The following is a 16117-nucleotide window of genomic DNA, read 5'->3' on the forward strand; positions in this document are numbered from 1 at the left end:
CATGTCAGACCGTGTGCTATATACTAGCTAACGGCTAACAGCCGGATGTCAACTGGACGGTTCACAGGACGTTGTCATAGACTCCTACCGGTAAAAGTAAGCTTACACTGCCACCTGCTGTTGCAAAGAAGTATAACAGTTTTCCAGAAAGAAAGCTGTACACTCGTCTTGCATTTAAACAATTTTTCCTCTGTTAATTCAGAGCCTGGTTTCTGTGTACTGTTTAAATAGCAAATTCTGGTAAATTAAAACTGCTTAAAAAGCGTTTAAAAATAATGTTGCTGTGAGACTTTTAGAAAAATTGCAGGTTTATTAATTTTAAGTGCACTTAAGTAAAATAACACTGAAATGGCCTGGTTCATTGTATGTTACAAAATAAGCACATTAAGTAACTAGCTAAGAAGGCATTTACTTACAATATTTATGGGGTAAGGCCTGAACAGGGGCCCATTTATTGCAAAGTTGGCTTATAACAGTACTGTTGATGGAACCCAGAGCTAAAATAGTGTGTGAATCTCTCTGCTCACTTAAGTAAAATATTTACCTGTTAAAAACTCTAAGTTTGCAACTATTTAACCAGATAGGTTTGCTGAAGCCATGGCAGATGTAACAGATGCTAATATTTTTCCATGTGATAAGAAGGACTGGTTAGAGAGAGCGTTAACGCTGCTAACAGAATCCTTACATCCATATGGTGAACAGGTGGACAGCATGAACTCAACAGAGTTATTGGATGAGCTGAAGGAAATTGCAGAAAGTATGACTTCTACAGCCATAACAAAGTCAAGCTATGAACATCTGGCTAAAATAGCACTCTTGCTAAAGGCTAAATTTTATAGGGAGGCCAACAAGGCAGAAGCCCTTGATGAAAGGTTAAACAGGGAGACAGAGGAGTATCTAAAACTCATGGCACAGTTTAAATTTGATAAGGAGACCTGAGAAAATGAATTAAAAAATGAGAAAGAGCTCTCACAAGCTCAGCTGTCGTTACAAGCAGACTCTTATGAGGTGAAGCTACATGAAGGAGGGATTAATTACCAAGCACTGTGTTCAGACAATGATGCGCTACAACAACAGTTGCAGCTCACATCAAAAGCTTTGGACGAGTGCAGATTGGAAAAAGCGGCGTTAGTCCAACAAGGCGTGCGTTTACAAAGTAAGTGTCATACATCACGTGAACGCTTAAAAGCCTGTGAGGAAAAAATTGCCACAGCAACAAATCAGATTTCTGACAAGGGGCAAGGTTGTCTGGAACTCAAAGACGAACAAAGTCAGAGTCCAAGACACCCACCACCACCTCAGAAAGATTTTGCTGTACCTCCTGCACTTAATCCCCTTCTATCACCTCCACGTGAGTCTAGTGCATCACCTCCACGTGCTATTTTTGTTCCAACAACACCAATCACTCAGCCTCCGCTCTCGATAGTGGATTTGCATAAAATCGTGAAATATGTGCAACGCTTTGAGCCAGGGCCGTTGGGTTCAACCAACACTAAGGCCTATCTGAACGACCTTGACTTTCAATTAAGAAGCTATCCCAACGCTACAGTTGAGGATAAAGTAGGTTTGATCAGGCTCACTTCAGCCAGGACGGTGTTTTCCTTCATAGAGCGTCAACCTGATGCCACACGAAAGGATTACCGCCTGTTATGTGCCGCTCTTATGAAAGAGTATTCCCCTTGCGCGGGACCTGGCGGTTATCCAGCCGCCAACAAGGTCATGCAAGGTAAGAATGAGCACCCCAGGGCATATTATTCCAGGATTTTGCAGGCTTATTTTGGTTACAGGAACGAGGCCAACATGGAGGAAGAAGAACCGTTTAAGTAAGTGTTCAGCAAAAATCTCCACCCTGACATAAGGATGTCAGTGCAAATGATGGCTAATTTCAAAGAGAAATCCATTGGTGAGATAAAAAGTTGTGCTATGAATGTCTTTGAAGCCCGTTCATAGGCCAAAACACCCATTGAGGTGTTCCCAGATGAGAGGATTCCTGCCCAGTCGTTAGAATTGGAAGGGACGAGAGCTTCAACTCCCCCTCCCAAAAAAGGCGAGAGGAAACGAGGTTTCCCAGCAGCCAGACCACAACTGGTGAGTGCCCCCTGGTCCAGATTGGATCCTAAATGGTTTCCCAAGAAACCAGAGGATGAACGATTGTACCAGAAGGGGGGTGAACGCCCTAAGGGTAAAAAGTATGGCACTAAAAGTGACCCATACAACCAGGGATCCCATTGGGAACCCCAGAGGAGGGGACCTGCTTCCCCACCACGTCGGCCTGAACAGCCTGAGATGAAAAAGAAACCGCAGCAGATCCAGAAAGAGAGCCCCAGACCTCTAAGCTCGGACGAGACAGAGAGTGTGCGTCGGTTCTTGGAATTGTTGAAAGGTGTTGCCACGGACAAACAACCTAACGCGTTGTTTGGCAAAATCATTGCAGATAAGTCAGAGCACACAAACAACACCGTTACTGCTGTCACGGACAGCCACCAGGACCTTGTTGTTACAAACAGTGAGAGCCCCTCAACACACAGTGAGCGGGTGATCTCATACATCAATGACGGAGGCCCGTCAAAAGCTCATCGCTCAGGACCGCCACTAACAGTGTTCACAGGGAAATACCTCTCATAGAATGTGCTAAATGACTGCAGGGCCTCGCAGAGACGAGGACAACCCAAACAGCTATAGCTATGGTTCACATGCAGGTTGGCGAGATGACACTATACCACCCGGTACATGTGTCTCCGGTTGACTCATTCCCATTTTTGATCGGCCAGGATTTTATAAATCGCTTTTACGCGATTATAGATTATGATGAACAGACAATGTGGGCCAGAGTGAGCAAACCTCTGCCAATACTCATGCCTCCTGAGACAGTCACAGACTGCCCAACAGCAGGCACTGCAGAAGGCACCGAGGACCTCTTAGCAGAGAACACAGTCCCGGTAAGTAAGCCTTCAAAAGCATGTGAAACCGAAGAGACCCAACCGGTGGACCCAACTCTGACTGAACAAGAAAGCCTCCTCTGCGAGCTGAGACGGTCAGAGCCCACCGGATACTACCTACCATTGTTAGTTAAAGGTGTAGAGATCCAAGGATCCCACACCACAGATGCTGCACTGTCGCTGCGGACAGATAAATCAGCTATCAAGAACGGAGCCGGGGACGGCCCTCCGGGGTCTTTTGACCCCTCCTGGCTGCTTGCAATTCTGTCAGTACATCCTACAGACGAGGTAATGGCAGTCACACGTGCACAGGCTGCAGCCAAGCCGACTGACAACACAGTCTCTGTACAACCCGTGCTGACTGATCCAGACATCATCCAACTTCAAAAGTCGGATCCTGCGATAAACTCGATGATGCTGTACTTGACTGACCCAGAGAATAACACTCCGTCCGAAGCCGACCTGGATTCCATTCCAGACCTTAAAGTCCTCTTTCAGTGCCGCAAACAGCTAAAACTACTCAAGGGCATCCTAACTTTTGCTCATGGACCAACGTCCTCACCCGTGTTCGTGATCCCCCATGACCACAGGGGGGTGGTGTTAGTTAGGGTGATGTTATCAGATGCAATAACGTGATCAAATCTGACAGTCAGAGTGAGTGACGCACCGAAACATCGTTTTCAAGTTGCTTAATCACTACTTTTGTCGATGTTGAAACGTTGTTTTTCTGGTTGCTTAATCACTTCTTTTGTCGATGTTGAGACATCGTTTAATTGGTTTTTGGTATTGTTTCTGAACACCCCCAGCAAGTTTTATGAATGTGTGTGTAAAACAGTGCTGAATTAGTGTGTGTAGTAGAGTACTGAATGAATGTGTGTGTTGTAGATTGCTGTATGAATGTGTGTGTAGTGGAGTGCTGTATGAATGTGTGTGTAGTGGAGTGCTGTATGAATGTGTGTGTAGTGGAGTGCTGTATGAATGTGTGTGTAGTGGAGTGCTGTATGAATGTATGTGTTGTAGATTGCTGTTTAAATGTGTGTGTAGTGGAGTGCTGTATGAATGTGTCTGTAGTGGAGTGCTGTATGAATGTGTCTGTAGTGGAGTGCTGTACAAATGTGTGTTTAGTAGGGTGCTGTAATAATGTATTTTAGAGTACTGTATGATTGTGTCTTCTGTACAGGTCCTTCTCAAAAAATTAGCATATTGTGATAAAGGTCATTATTTTCCATAATGTAATGATATAAATGAAACTTTCATATATTTCAGATTCATTGCACACCAACTGAAATATTTCAGGTCTTTAATTGTTTTAATACTGATGATTATGGCATACAGCTCATGAAAACCCAAAATGCCTGTCCCAAAAATTTAGCATATCATGAAAAGGTTCTCTAAACAAGCTATTAACCTAACCATCTGAATCAACGACGTAACTCTAAACACCTGCAAAAGATTCCTGAGGCTTTTAAAAACTCCCAGCCTTGTTCATTACTCAAAACCGCAATCATGGGTAAGACTGCCGACCTGACTGCTGTCCAGAAGGCCATCATTGACACCCTCAAGCAAGAGGGTAAGACACAGAAAGAAATTGCTGAACAAATAGGCTGTTCCCAGAGTGCTGTATCAAGGCACCTCAGTGGGAAGTCTGTGGGAAGGGAAAAGTGTGGCAGAAAACGCTGCACAACGAGAAGAGGTGATCGGACGCTGAGGAGGATCGTGGAGAAGGGCCGATTCCAGACCTTGGGGGACCTGCGGAAGCAGTGGACTGAATCTGGAGTAAAAACATCCAGAGCCACCGTGCACAGGTGTGTGCAGGAAATGGGCTACAGGTGCCGCATTCCCCAGGTCAAGCCACTTTTGAACCAGAAACAGCGGCAGAAGCGCCTGACCTGGGCTACAGAGAAGCAGCACTGGACTGTTGCTCAGTGGTCCAAAGTACTTTTTTTGGATGAAAGCAAATTTTGCATGTCATTCGGAAAGCAAGGTGCCAGAGTCTGGAGGAAGACTGGGGAGAAGGAAATGCCAAAATGCCAGAAGTCCAGTGTGAAGCACCCACAGTCAGTGATGGTCTGGGGTGCCATGTCAACTGCTGGTGTTGGTCCACTGTGTTTTATCAAGGGCAGGGTCAATGCGGCTAGCTATCAGGAGATTTTGGAGCACTTCATGCTTCCATCTGCTGAAAAGCTTTATGGAGATGAAGATTTCATTTTTCAGCACGACCTGGCACCTGCTCACAGTGCCAAAACCACTGGTAAATGGTTTACTGACCATGGTATTACTGTGCTCAATTGGCCTGCCAACTCTCATGACCTGAATCCCATAGAGAACCTGTGGGATATTGTGAAGAGAAAGTTGAGAGACGCAAGACACAACACTCTGGATGAGCTTAAGGCTGCTATCGAAGCATCCTGGGCCTCCATAACACCTCAGCAGTGCCACAGGCTGATTGCCTCCATGCCACGCCGCATTGAAGCAGTCATTCATGCAAAAGGATTCTCGACCAAGTATTGAGTGCATAACTGAACATGATTGTTTGAAGATTGGCGTTTTTTGTATTAAAAACACTTGTCTTTCATTGGTGGGATGAAATATGCAAATTTTTTGGGACAGGCATTTTTTCTGTTTTCATGAGCTGTATGCCATAATCATCAGTATTAAAAGAATTAAAGACCTGAAATACTTCAGTTGGTGTGCAATGAATCTGAAATATATGAAAGTTTCATTTTTATCATTACATTATGGAAAATAATGACCTTTATCACAATATGCTAATTTTTTGAGAAGGACCTGTAGATTGCTTTATGAATGTCAGTAGGAGTGCTGTATGAAAGTGTGTTTACTAGAGTGCTGTTTGAATGTGTGTGTAGTTGAGTTCTTTGTGAAGGTGTGTGTGTGTGTTTCTGTGTGTAATAGAGTTCTGTTTGATTGTGTGTTGTCTTCTCATTTTTCCTCCTTCTCCATCTGTACTGTTTTCTAAGCTTTTTTATTGTTTTCTATTGTATGGGTGTACATATGGTTATGTTATGTTTTTAATTTGACTATTTGTGGGTGTACACAGGCTTATGCCTTATGTAATGTTCTCATTTGTACTTAATTTGTACTTAATTTTTACTTTATTTTACTTTACTACTATTCGCACCTTATGTCGAAGGAAATTCCTAGTTTGTGAACCTCGTTCATTGACATGGCGATAATAAACTGATTCTGATTCTGATTTTTATTTGTTCTTTCTGCATAGCAGAGTGCTGTTTGAATGTGTGTGTGTGTGTCTGTGTCCTTGTTTATGCTACTTTGTGAGGCCCATTTTTCCAACTTATACTGCATTGTGAGGACCAACTGCTCCTTATGGGGCCCAAAGCCCGGGCCCCATAAGAAGAAGTCCCGTTGGTGGGTTAGGGGCTAGGTTTAGGACTAAGGTGTGAATTGAGGATGTGTTAGGTTTAGGGTTAGGTATGTACTGGTAATGGTTAGATTAAGGATAAAGGTCATGGTTAGGCTATAGAAATGAATGAAAAATGAATGGAAGTCAATGCAAAGGCCCCATAAAGATAGCAAAACAAACCTGCGTGTGTGTGTGGTAGAATGCTGTATGAATGTGTGTGTAGCAGAGGGCTGTATGAATGTGTGTGTAGCAGAGTGCTGTATGAATGTGTGTAGTAGAGTGTTGTATGAATGTGTGTATGCAGTAGAGAGCTGAATGAATGTGTGTGTTGTACAGTGCTGTATGAATGTGCGGGTGTGTAATTAGTGATGTATGATTGTGTGTGTGTTTAGTACTTTGCTGTAAGAATGTGTGTGTAGTAGAGTGCTGCATGACTGTGTGTGTAATACAGTGCTGTGTGAATATGTATGTGTAGTAGAGTGCTATATGAATGTGTGTGTAGTAGAGTGCTGTATGAATGTGTGCATAGTAGAGTGATGCATGAATTTGTGTGTAGTAGAGTACTGTATTAATGTGTGTTTAGTTGGGTGCTGTAATATTGTGTTTTAGAGTACTGTGTGATTGTGTCTGTTGTAGAGTGCTTTATGAATGTGTGTAGTAGACTGCTGTATGAACGTGTGTCTACTAGAGTGCTGTTTGTATGTGTGTGTAGTTGAGTTCTTTGTGAATGTGTGTGTTTCTGTGTGTAGTAGAGTTCTGTTTGATTGTTTGTTGTAAAGTGCTGCATGAATTTGAGTGCGTGGTAGAGTGCTGTATGAATGTGTGTGTGCAGGTAAATGAGGGCACAGACTGATTGTGTTGTAAAGAGCTTTGAGTGTCTTGATTATAAAGGCTTTTTATAAGTACAGTCCTTTGCCCTTTAGGGTTATTAATGACAAACAGTGCTATTTTCAATATGTATAATCATATCATGTTCCGTTCCAGGATCTCACATTGTGTATCCGAGAGGCCAGAGCTGTAAAAACTAATTCTATTTCATATAGGCTTCGCCCTTTAAGAGCTGTCGCTTAGTGGGTTTATCCCGTTATGCGCTAGCATCATACTGAAAAAATTAGTCCACGCCCACCTGCTGTGTGGGCCCCACCCGATCCGTATAAATTACATTAAGAGCGGGTAATCTGCTCCCATTTTTCTTCAGCAAGCTAGTACAATAAAAAAACAACTGACCTTTTCGTCGAGATGTCCAGCTCCAGCACCATCCGCTTGTGTCCCTCCTGCAAGACCGGTTACTTGCTTAGCTTCGACCGGCACGACACCTGCGAGGGATGCCTGGGTCCCCGCCACGTCGCCCGCGCTTCCTCCTGCCACCTCTGTGACGAACTTCCACCGGAGGAAAGGCAGAGGAGAGCAGCCTTGTTTAAGGCTACCATCGAGGACTGCCTGTCCGTGGCGGGAGACTGCTCGCTGGACGACGCCATGGATTTCTTCGACGCCGGCTCTCGGAGTGAATCGGATGATTCCTCTGGGACCGGTGACGCTAGCAGCAGCCCCGACGCTCGTTCCCTCCCGGGGAGCGCAGTGTTGGAAAGAGGGAGGCCGAGCGGATGCTCGACTCCCCCGGGGTTTCCCGCTTCAGCGACCACACCGCTCCCTGCCGTGGGCGCGCTCCTCTCGGAGCTGCCCGCCATTATCCGGGAAGCTGCTAGCGTAAAGGGGCTCTCCGTCCCCTCACCCCCCCGCTCAGATCGGATGATCTTGCGGGAAGGTTTGGCTCCACGCCGGCTCGCCGTCCTGATCCCATTTGGCCTCGTTTTCCAGCGGTGACAGCGTACTGGAACGAGGCCGCAGCCGGTCCTGGTAGGTTAAGGGCGCCTGTCTCCACTTACGCCCCCATCACCAGAGTGGAGGGGTTCACCGAGCGGGGCTATCCCTCGGTACCCCCCCTTGAGCCAAGCCTCGCGGAAGCCTTCGGAGCGAAGCTGTCCAGGCTGGAGAAGCGTCCCGTCCCTCCAGGGAAACACGACCAGGCGGTGACCGCGCTCTCCAACAGAGCCCACCAGTGTGCTTTTCAGGCGGCCGCGGCTAACAACAACGTGGCGCTGTTAGCATTTAGCATGTCGAAAAGGCTGGAGGCCTCAGACCTGCCGGAGGAGACAAAGAGCTCCCTGTGTAAATCGGCAGACGCCATCCTCAACATGTGCGCCGCTTCCACGGTTTGCCTGTCGAGGATTGCAGCGTGGATGACGGTAATCCAACGGTCCACCTGGCTTCGTCAATCTCCCTTGCTGCCGGAAAAGCTGCACAAAGACCTGATGGAGGGCCCCATCTCATCGGACGCGCTGTTCGGAAGCAGCTTGAAGACCATGCTGGCGAATTCGAAGCAGTCGGAGGAGATGTCGGAAGCTGTGCGCCATCTCATCAAGCCGCGCGGCTCATCCCGTCCCCCAGCCCGCTGGAGAGACCGTCGAGAGCAGAGGCAGAAACATCGACGCTCCACGGCAGCAGCAGCTTCATCTCGCCCAGCTCCACCACCAGCCCCGCCCGCCAGAGACCACCCCTCCTCAGTCCGGCAGCCTGCACTTCAGCGTTTCCCCAGAGATCGCCTGCAGACGGCGCTCGGGGCAAACAAACCGCAGAGCTCTCGAGGGAGAAGATTTAAGAAATGACGGTCTGCGGAGGATGTGTGTATAAATGACACAGGAATTGAAATAAATGATTTTTCAAAGATCAAAATGCCTGTTTTTAGCCAGTCTGTAAGTTTGGATGAGCTCACAGCCGCTACACACACATCCTCCACACAGAGAGAGCCGGTGTCCTTAAATAAAGGTTTTTTAAATCCACCGTCGCTCCATCACATGCCCAGACGCTCACGTGACACCACGGTAAGCGAAATAATTTGTTGTCAATCAGAACCGCTCGATCACCACCCAAGCGGTGTTAAACGCGCACCCGAGCGAGGCAAACAGCCTCCATCCAAACGGCGCTGTGTTGATGATGCACGCACAGCTGCCCGGCGCTCACCGGCTCACATCGGGATAAATGTGGGACCGCAGGCCGGGTCCGGTGGAGGTCCCCGCTCTCAGCGAAAACAACACACGCCTCTCCTGAGCGAACGCGAGCGGCCGTCATCCATCGCGTCTCAGCGATCAGCAGCTCACGGCGGCATAAGCGTGAGACAGCTGAATGAATCCAATGACGGGCCCCGCCCTCAACGAGAGCGGCGCGCGTCCCTCCAGAGAAAACGTGCGCTCCCGCGAGGCTCACAACCTTCACTTCGACAGCACGGCGTTGATGACGTCACGCCCTCCACCTCTCAACGTTCGCACAGCGACGTTAAACGTGCAGCCTCACGACGTCATCAGCTGACACACGCCTCGCCTCAGCACACACCGCCCCGCCCGGACATGAAGGTTGGTCCGCGATCCAGACACAGCGCACGGGCGCGCGCAGATCAGCCCTTTCGAGGAAGCCTCGCCTTGGGTCACGCGGAAAACATTTCCGCGACGCATGACGGCGGTCGAGGCGGAGGTTTGGATGACATCCGTTCAAAACACGGCACATCATTTAAACGCACGTCCACTCCACGAACGTTACGCAGAGTGGCAAAAAACCTGTTCGCCGGACAGATGGATGGACAGAGTGTTATGCAAGGGTTACACGCTGCAGTTTGCAACCCGACCCCCTCCGTTCGGAGGAGTTATAGAGACGGTCCTGTCATCACCAGACCAAGTCTCAGCCTTAAATGCAGAAGTCCAAGAGCTTCTGATAAAAGGTGTAATCTCAAGAGTTCCCAACGAAGAGGAAAACACAGGGTTTTACTCACGCTACTTCCTGGTCCCCAAAAGGACCGGAGGGATGAGACCGATTCTGGATCTGTCAGCTTTCAACAAAGCAATCATGAACAGACCTTTTCACATGTTGACGAACAGACAGCTGTTGGACAACATCCAGAAAAACGACTGGTTTGTTTCCATCGATCTAAAAGATGCTTATTTTCACATACCGATCATCCCAAAACACAGAAAATTTCTGCGTTTCGCCTTTCAAGGGATGAAGTACCAGTACAACAGGCTGCCTTTCGGGTATTCCCTCGCGCCTCGTACGTTCTCAAAGTGTGTGGAGACAGCCCTGCATCCACTGCACAGAGCAGGGATGAGAGTTTTGTTTTACCTGGACGACTTGCTGCTCCTGTCTCACTCCAGACAGGAAGCGCTGATACAGGCTCAGGCTGCAGGCCGCCCGTTATCCACCCAGCGCTTGTCACACTGGCTGTGTGAGGCCATTTCTGAAGCCTACAGAGCATCAGATCTAGAGCCTCCTGTCAAACTCAAAGCACACTCAACCAGGGGTATCGCATCTTCGACTGCTCTGCATAATGGTATGTCAATGCAGGACATTTGCACTGCGGCTGCATGGTCAACACCCTGCTCATTTATTCGCTTTTACCTACGTGATGTAACGGCTCGTTCCATGACACATTCTGTCCTTAGTGCTCTAACAGAATGAATATTGTTGTTCTCATGGAACTCTGTTTAAACTCACATCTGTCTGCATGCTTCACAGTGTGAGATGTTGTTATCAGTCACAAGTTGTGTTTGTGATTTTGGTTCTATTGTCACTAATCAGTTCATGACTATGGTTACCAATCAGTTCATTTGTTCAATAATCAGTTCATTGATATTAATCTGTTTATACTGTTCAATCATGAATCAGTTGCTTCATGCCCCCCCCACCCCCTCCTCTTTTCAACATCTTCCCCCGTTGAAAATTTTTTTCCGGGGCATTCATGCTTTGTCAGAACGCATAGTTACACAACATGCGTCTGTGCATGGCACACAATTACGCGATGCGTAGTTATGCACATGGGGAGCTGAGTGACAAGACGTTTTTTGGGCAAGCTTCCGTTTCTTACTGTGTTCGAATGGACCCAGTGAGGCGAGGACCACATCCGCTTCGCCCTTAACCCACTAAGCGACAGCTCTTAAAGGGCGAAGCCTATATGAAATAGAACGTTGGTTACGTACTGTAACCCCAGATTCTATGAATATAGGCGTAGCCCTTTAAGCGTCGGGCCTCACTGGCTCCTGAATAGCTGAAGAAAAGAATAAGCTATTTGGGAGCAGATTACCCGCTCTTAATGTAATTTATACGGATCGGGTGGGGCCCACACAGCAGGTGGGCGTGGACTAATTTTTTCAGTATGATGCTAGCGCATAACGGGATAAACCCACTAAGCGACAGCTCTTAAAGGGCTACGCCTATATTCATAGAATCTGGGGTTACAGTACGTAACCAACGTTTTTCTCCTGCCTTGATTTAATACAATTGGTAAAACTTAATTCACCTTTTTTTTTTTTAATTGAGATAGTGTGAGTGATACTTCTGTGGGAGGTCCGAGCCACGGGCCTCATGAACTGGAGGCGGACCTGGGGTCTGAGAGGAGGCCTGAGGCCCACAGTTAGCTGCAGTAGCTCGGGGCCCACAGCAGCTTGCACTGCAAAAGCTTGTTGGCCATTACTGGTTAATTGTGTGTCCTGCCGGACCCCAGGCCCACCTCTAGCTCAGGAGGCACCTGGCTCAGACCTCCCTCAGAAGTAGTAACTCACACCATCTTAATAAATCAAGGAAAATGTGAATTCAGTTTTACCATTTGTATTAAATCAAGGCGGGCAGCACGGTGGTGCAACTGGTAAAGCTGCTGCCTCTCAGGGAGCAAGTCCCCAGTTCAAATCCCGGTCCGGGGGCCTTTCTGGGTGGAGTTTGCATGTTCTTTCCGTGCATGCATGGGTTTTCTCCGGGTACTTCGGTTTCCTCCCACAGACCAAAAACATGCATGTTAGGCTGATTGGTAACTCTAAATTGTCCCTAGGTGTGAGTGAGAGAGTGAATGGTTGTTTGTCTATGTGGCCCTGTGATGGACTTGCGACCCGTTCAGGGTGTACCCCGCCCCTCGCACAGTGATTGCCGGACATGGGCACCGGCAACCCCCGTGACCCAAAAATGGAAAAAGCGGGTAAATATAATGGATGGATGGATGGATGGATGGATGGATGGATGGATGGATGGATGGATGAATTAAATCAAGGCAAGAAAAATTACAGTTACAGCGATGGCCTCCAATGCATTTTCGACGTAAGATCAAGGACCAGAAGGCCGGATGTCACATGGCATTACAAATATATAGGACCTAGGCTCCTCCTTCACAGAGGGGAGCACAGTCTATCATCACGTGGATAAGGGGGCCTTATTTTGACTAAGTGTGATCTCAATGGATCTTATGTGGTCTGACGTGTCAGGAAAAAATTATACGGTGCAGAAAAAGCCTTTCTACATGATGAGCGAGCTAATGAAATAACAAATACATAAAAAACTCAAATAAATCAAAATACTCCCTGTTGATCTCTCAGCTATTGTTGAATACTTCTGTTTTTTGCTTCTTCTTTCAAAATTATACATCAGAAGTGCAACCGGAGAGGCCTGGCATGAGATCATGCTGTCATGTCTGAGCCACCGAGCCTGCGATGAGCGCTCAGGGACCCACGGGAAGGAGTGCGGCAGTGACTTTGCCTACTTCTACTTTGTCTCCTTCATATTCCTGTGCTCTTTCCTGGTCAGTAGCATTACGCTCATTTAGTGCTGTCAACTTAATTAAATCTGCAAAGGTTATCAAAATATTTCAGCTCACAGGACTTTATATAGGTGTAAAATAATTTGTAAGTAACTCTGTTTAATGTAATTTTAGTATTTTCAGAGTGTGTTGCTATGAAAACTAATTAGTTTAGAGAATGAACAACCTGTTTATGTTGCTTGTTGTTTGAGAGGCTAATTTAATTTCTCTTGAAATTTGTGAGGTTTTCGTGGTCATTTTAATCAATTTTTTAATGGCCAATTGGAGTTTTTTTGTTCAGTTTACTGCCTCAACAAATTGGCTTTTGCCTACATCTGTTACATTTCTAACCCAGACCAGTATCAGAACCTTTTTGTATGAAATCTAATTACACTTCACCTTAGTGCAGCAGTCATCACTAACTGGTCATGACAAAATTGATTAAAGCGTAAAGCAACACTTGAATGAGCTGTGTTTTAATGAATCACGGCAGTACTGCAACCAGACCAAGGCCCAATTCCCTCTTACTTTGTATCTTCCAGATGCTGAACCTGTTTGTGGCTGTCATAATGGATAACTTTGAGTACCTTACCAGAGACTCCTCCATCCTGGGACCTCATCACCTCGATGAGTTTATCCGGGTTTGGGCCGAGTACGACCCTGCTGCTTGGTACGTTTAAGGCTCTGCAAACAGCTTACATCATACAAGTGGAGAGAATCAGAACTCTAACCATATTTCTCCCAACCCTGTTTGTGGCTGAGGGGACTAAGCAGAGCCTCCTACCCTGGCCTCGTTCTAATACCTTGTTGTATGCAGTGAGCTCAATGCTTGAAGATGTCCTGAACATTTATTTTGTGCTTGTTTTTTTTCAGTGGACGGATTTCCTATATGGATATGTACTATTTGTTACGTGTTATCTCACCCCCCCTTGGCTTAGGAAAGAACTGCCCTAATAGGGTAGCGTACAAGGTTTGCAAATTACCAGACATTTCCATCTCCAGGGTGCTTTGTGTACCTCTATGCCAAAATACATTTTATTGAATGGCTGTGCACCACTGAAATCGCCTATCCACTAGCACTCACCCATCTAAACTGTCTGGCTTTGGTTGATGATGCCGAAGAGGAAACAAAGCTTTCAAAGCTACGGCATTGTACCAACATGCCACCTGTCATGCCAGCTTTGTAGTTCATAATGTTTAGAAAGCAGAAATATTTTAGATACATCACAATTTCAAATTTTACCTTTCTACATGAAGGATACGTGGTCAGTCTATTTAGATCAGTTCAAAAGTCTTTTGAATGTTATTTCAGTGTAAACCAGGCTCAAAACAGAAACAGAACCGTTCCAACTGGCATTGAAACCTTTGTCTCCGGCACCCTGAATGAAGTACCAGTGAGATGTCTGTTGGCATGCTGTTGCAGAAATTTTCATTACAAAGCTGTAATTTCTCTTTCAACCCTTCACCATGCGTACTGGGCCCGTCTTTCCTGTTAATCTTGTTTCCTGTCCTCCCCTCCTCTCTTCTCTGACCAGACTTACTATGTGCCATTCCAGCTTTCCTCTCAGGTGTCCTGTATCCACAGTGATGCATCCTTGTGCCCTGACATAGTGGCCAAGGATGGCATCCACCTTACATCTCACTCTAGGAAATCTATTGACAACAGATTTCTGTCTTTCCTCTCCATTGTTCCCCTGTTGATTTCTCCCCCATCCTTCTGTTTTTGTGTTCTCTTTATGTTTGATTTTCAACCCTGTGAAGTGGCCGTATCAAGTACCTCGATATGTATCAGATGCTGCTCCATATGTCCCCACCCTTAGGTTTGGGAAAGAAATGTCCACCAAGAGTCGCCTACAAGGTAGACCCTACTCTTCTTTCACCTTCTTCCCTGTGCTTGAAAACCTTTCTCCCCTTGGACTGAACCCAAGCCAATGTCTGTGCTCTCCAGTGTTCCTTTCTTTCTTTACTTTGATTTGATATGGCTCTTGATATTTTTGGTGTAAACCCCAGAACCCTGGACCAGTTGTTTGCCACCTTTAACTTCTGTTGCTGTTGAGCATAACTGTTTTAATGGGATAGCACTTATGATAAATAATGATAATGAAACAAAATTTAATTAAAAACGTAATAAATTTCAATATTTATTTATTCATTTTTGGTATATCACTATTTCCTTTGAATCCAACGGTCTAGTATGGGTTTTATTTTGTGAAGCAGTGTGTTTACGTGTAGGTGTCTGTATGTGATTATGTTTGTTTTTTTTTCTGTAGGAGAAACATGTTTTCTTTCCAGTTTGTGCACCCACCTTTGCTGCTTATTCCCTCCCATTTTTCCACTCATGTTCACGTCAATCATGGAAAATGCGTGCGGGGCCTAAAATGCTAGTGTGGCACAGCATCGATAGAAACACTTCTTAAAACCCAACATTTACTGGTGATCTGTATTTAGATGTATTTGAACCATGGAAGCTATTTGTTACCATGTGCATAAATAGCTATCAAAGGGGCTGTAAACAGAATGCAGTCTTTATTATGTAATGTAGGTGTGTTGTGCCTCACAGCACATACCAGTACGATTTATCCAGGTTTTATTAGCAGATTGGTAGCAAGTAATTCACCGGGGCTTTGTAAAAGTAAATGCAACCCTTCAACTTTTCAGCATTTTGTCACATTAAAACAAAGTGGAAATAAAATGATATGTAGTTTTGAAAAAAACTAAATATTCTATAAAGTATAGCGCACATTTGTATTCAGCCTACTTTACTCTGATCCCCTTAAAATCCAATTTGCTTTAGAAGTCACCTGATTGATATATAGACTTCATCTTTGTGTATTTTATACCAGCTGTTCTGTAAACACCTCAGAGGTTTTTCCACAATGAGTACAATGAACAGTGAGTAGTAAAACAGCATCATGAATCAGCATCATTTGTTGATCCAAAAACATTCAATCTGGTCCTCTTGACATTCAAAAAAAAAAAAAACAAAGCAAAAAAATCTAGAAACGTTTCGTCTCTCATCCAAGAGACTTCCTCAGTCTGAGGTGCTGTTTTCAGCTCAGTCTCTTAAATAGCACCTTCTCAGAGTGGATCAACCAGTTTGCTGCTGACAACCAAAACCAGCTGATCACATGCTCAAGAAGGACCATCAGCCTAACAATGGGTCATTAGCACACTGATGGCTGTTTACTA

The 16117-nt window shown here is 45.8% G+C and overlaps 1 protein-coding gene across 1 annotated transcript in view; it reads left to right on the forward strand.

Moving 5' to 3' along the window:
* The window catches only part of cacna1ba (calcium channel, voltage-dependent, N type, alpha 1B subunit, a), a 668325-nt gene that overhangs the window by 532882 nt on the left and 119326 nt on the right, over positions 1-16117 (forward strand). Inside the window, exons 43-45 of the mRNA XM_037680745.1 lie at positions 12781-12931; positions 13471-13598; positions 14690-14786. Coding sequence (XP_037536673.1) covers positions 12781-12931; positions 13471-13598; positions 14690-14786 — 376 coding nt within the window. The remainder of the gene's footprint in view (positions 1-12780; positions 12932-13470; positions 13599-14689; positions 14787-16117) is intronic.

This window comes from Nematolebias whitei, chromosome 8 (genome assembly GCF_014905685.2).
Source record: "Nematolebias whitei isolate Nwh7 chromosome 8, NemWhi1, whole genome shotgun sequence".
NCBI lineage: Eukaryota > Metazoa > Chordata > Actinopteri > Cyprinodontiformes > Rivulidae > Nematolebias > Nematolebias whitei.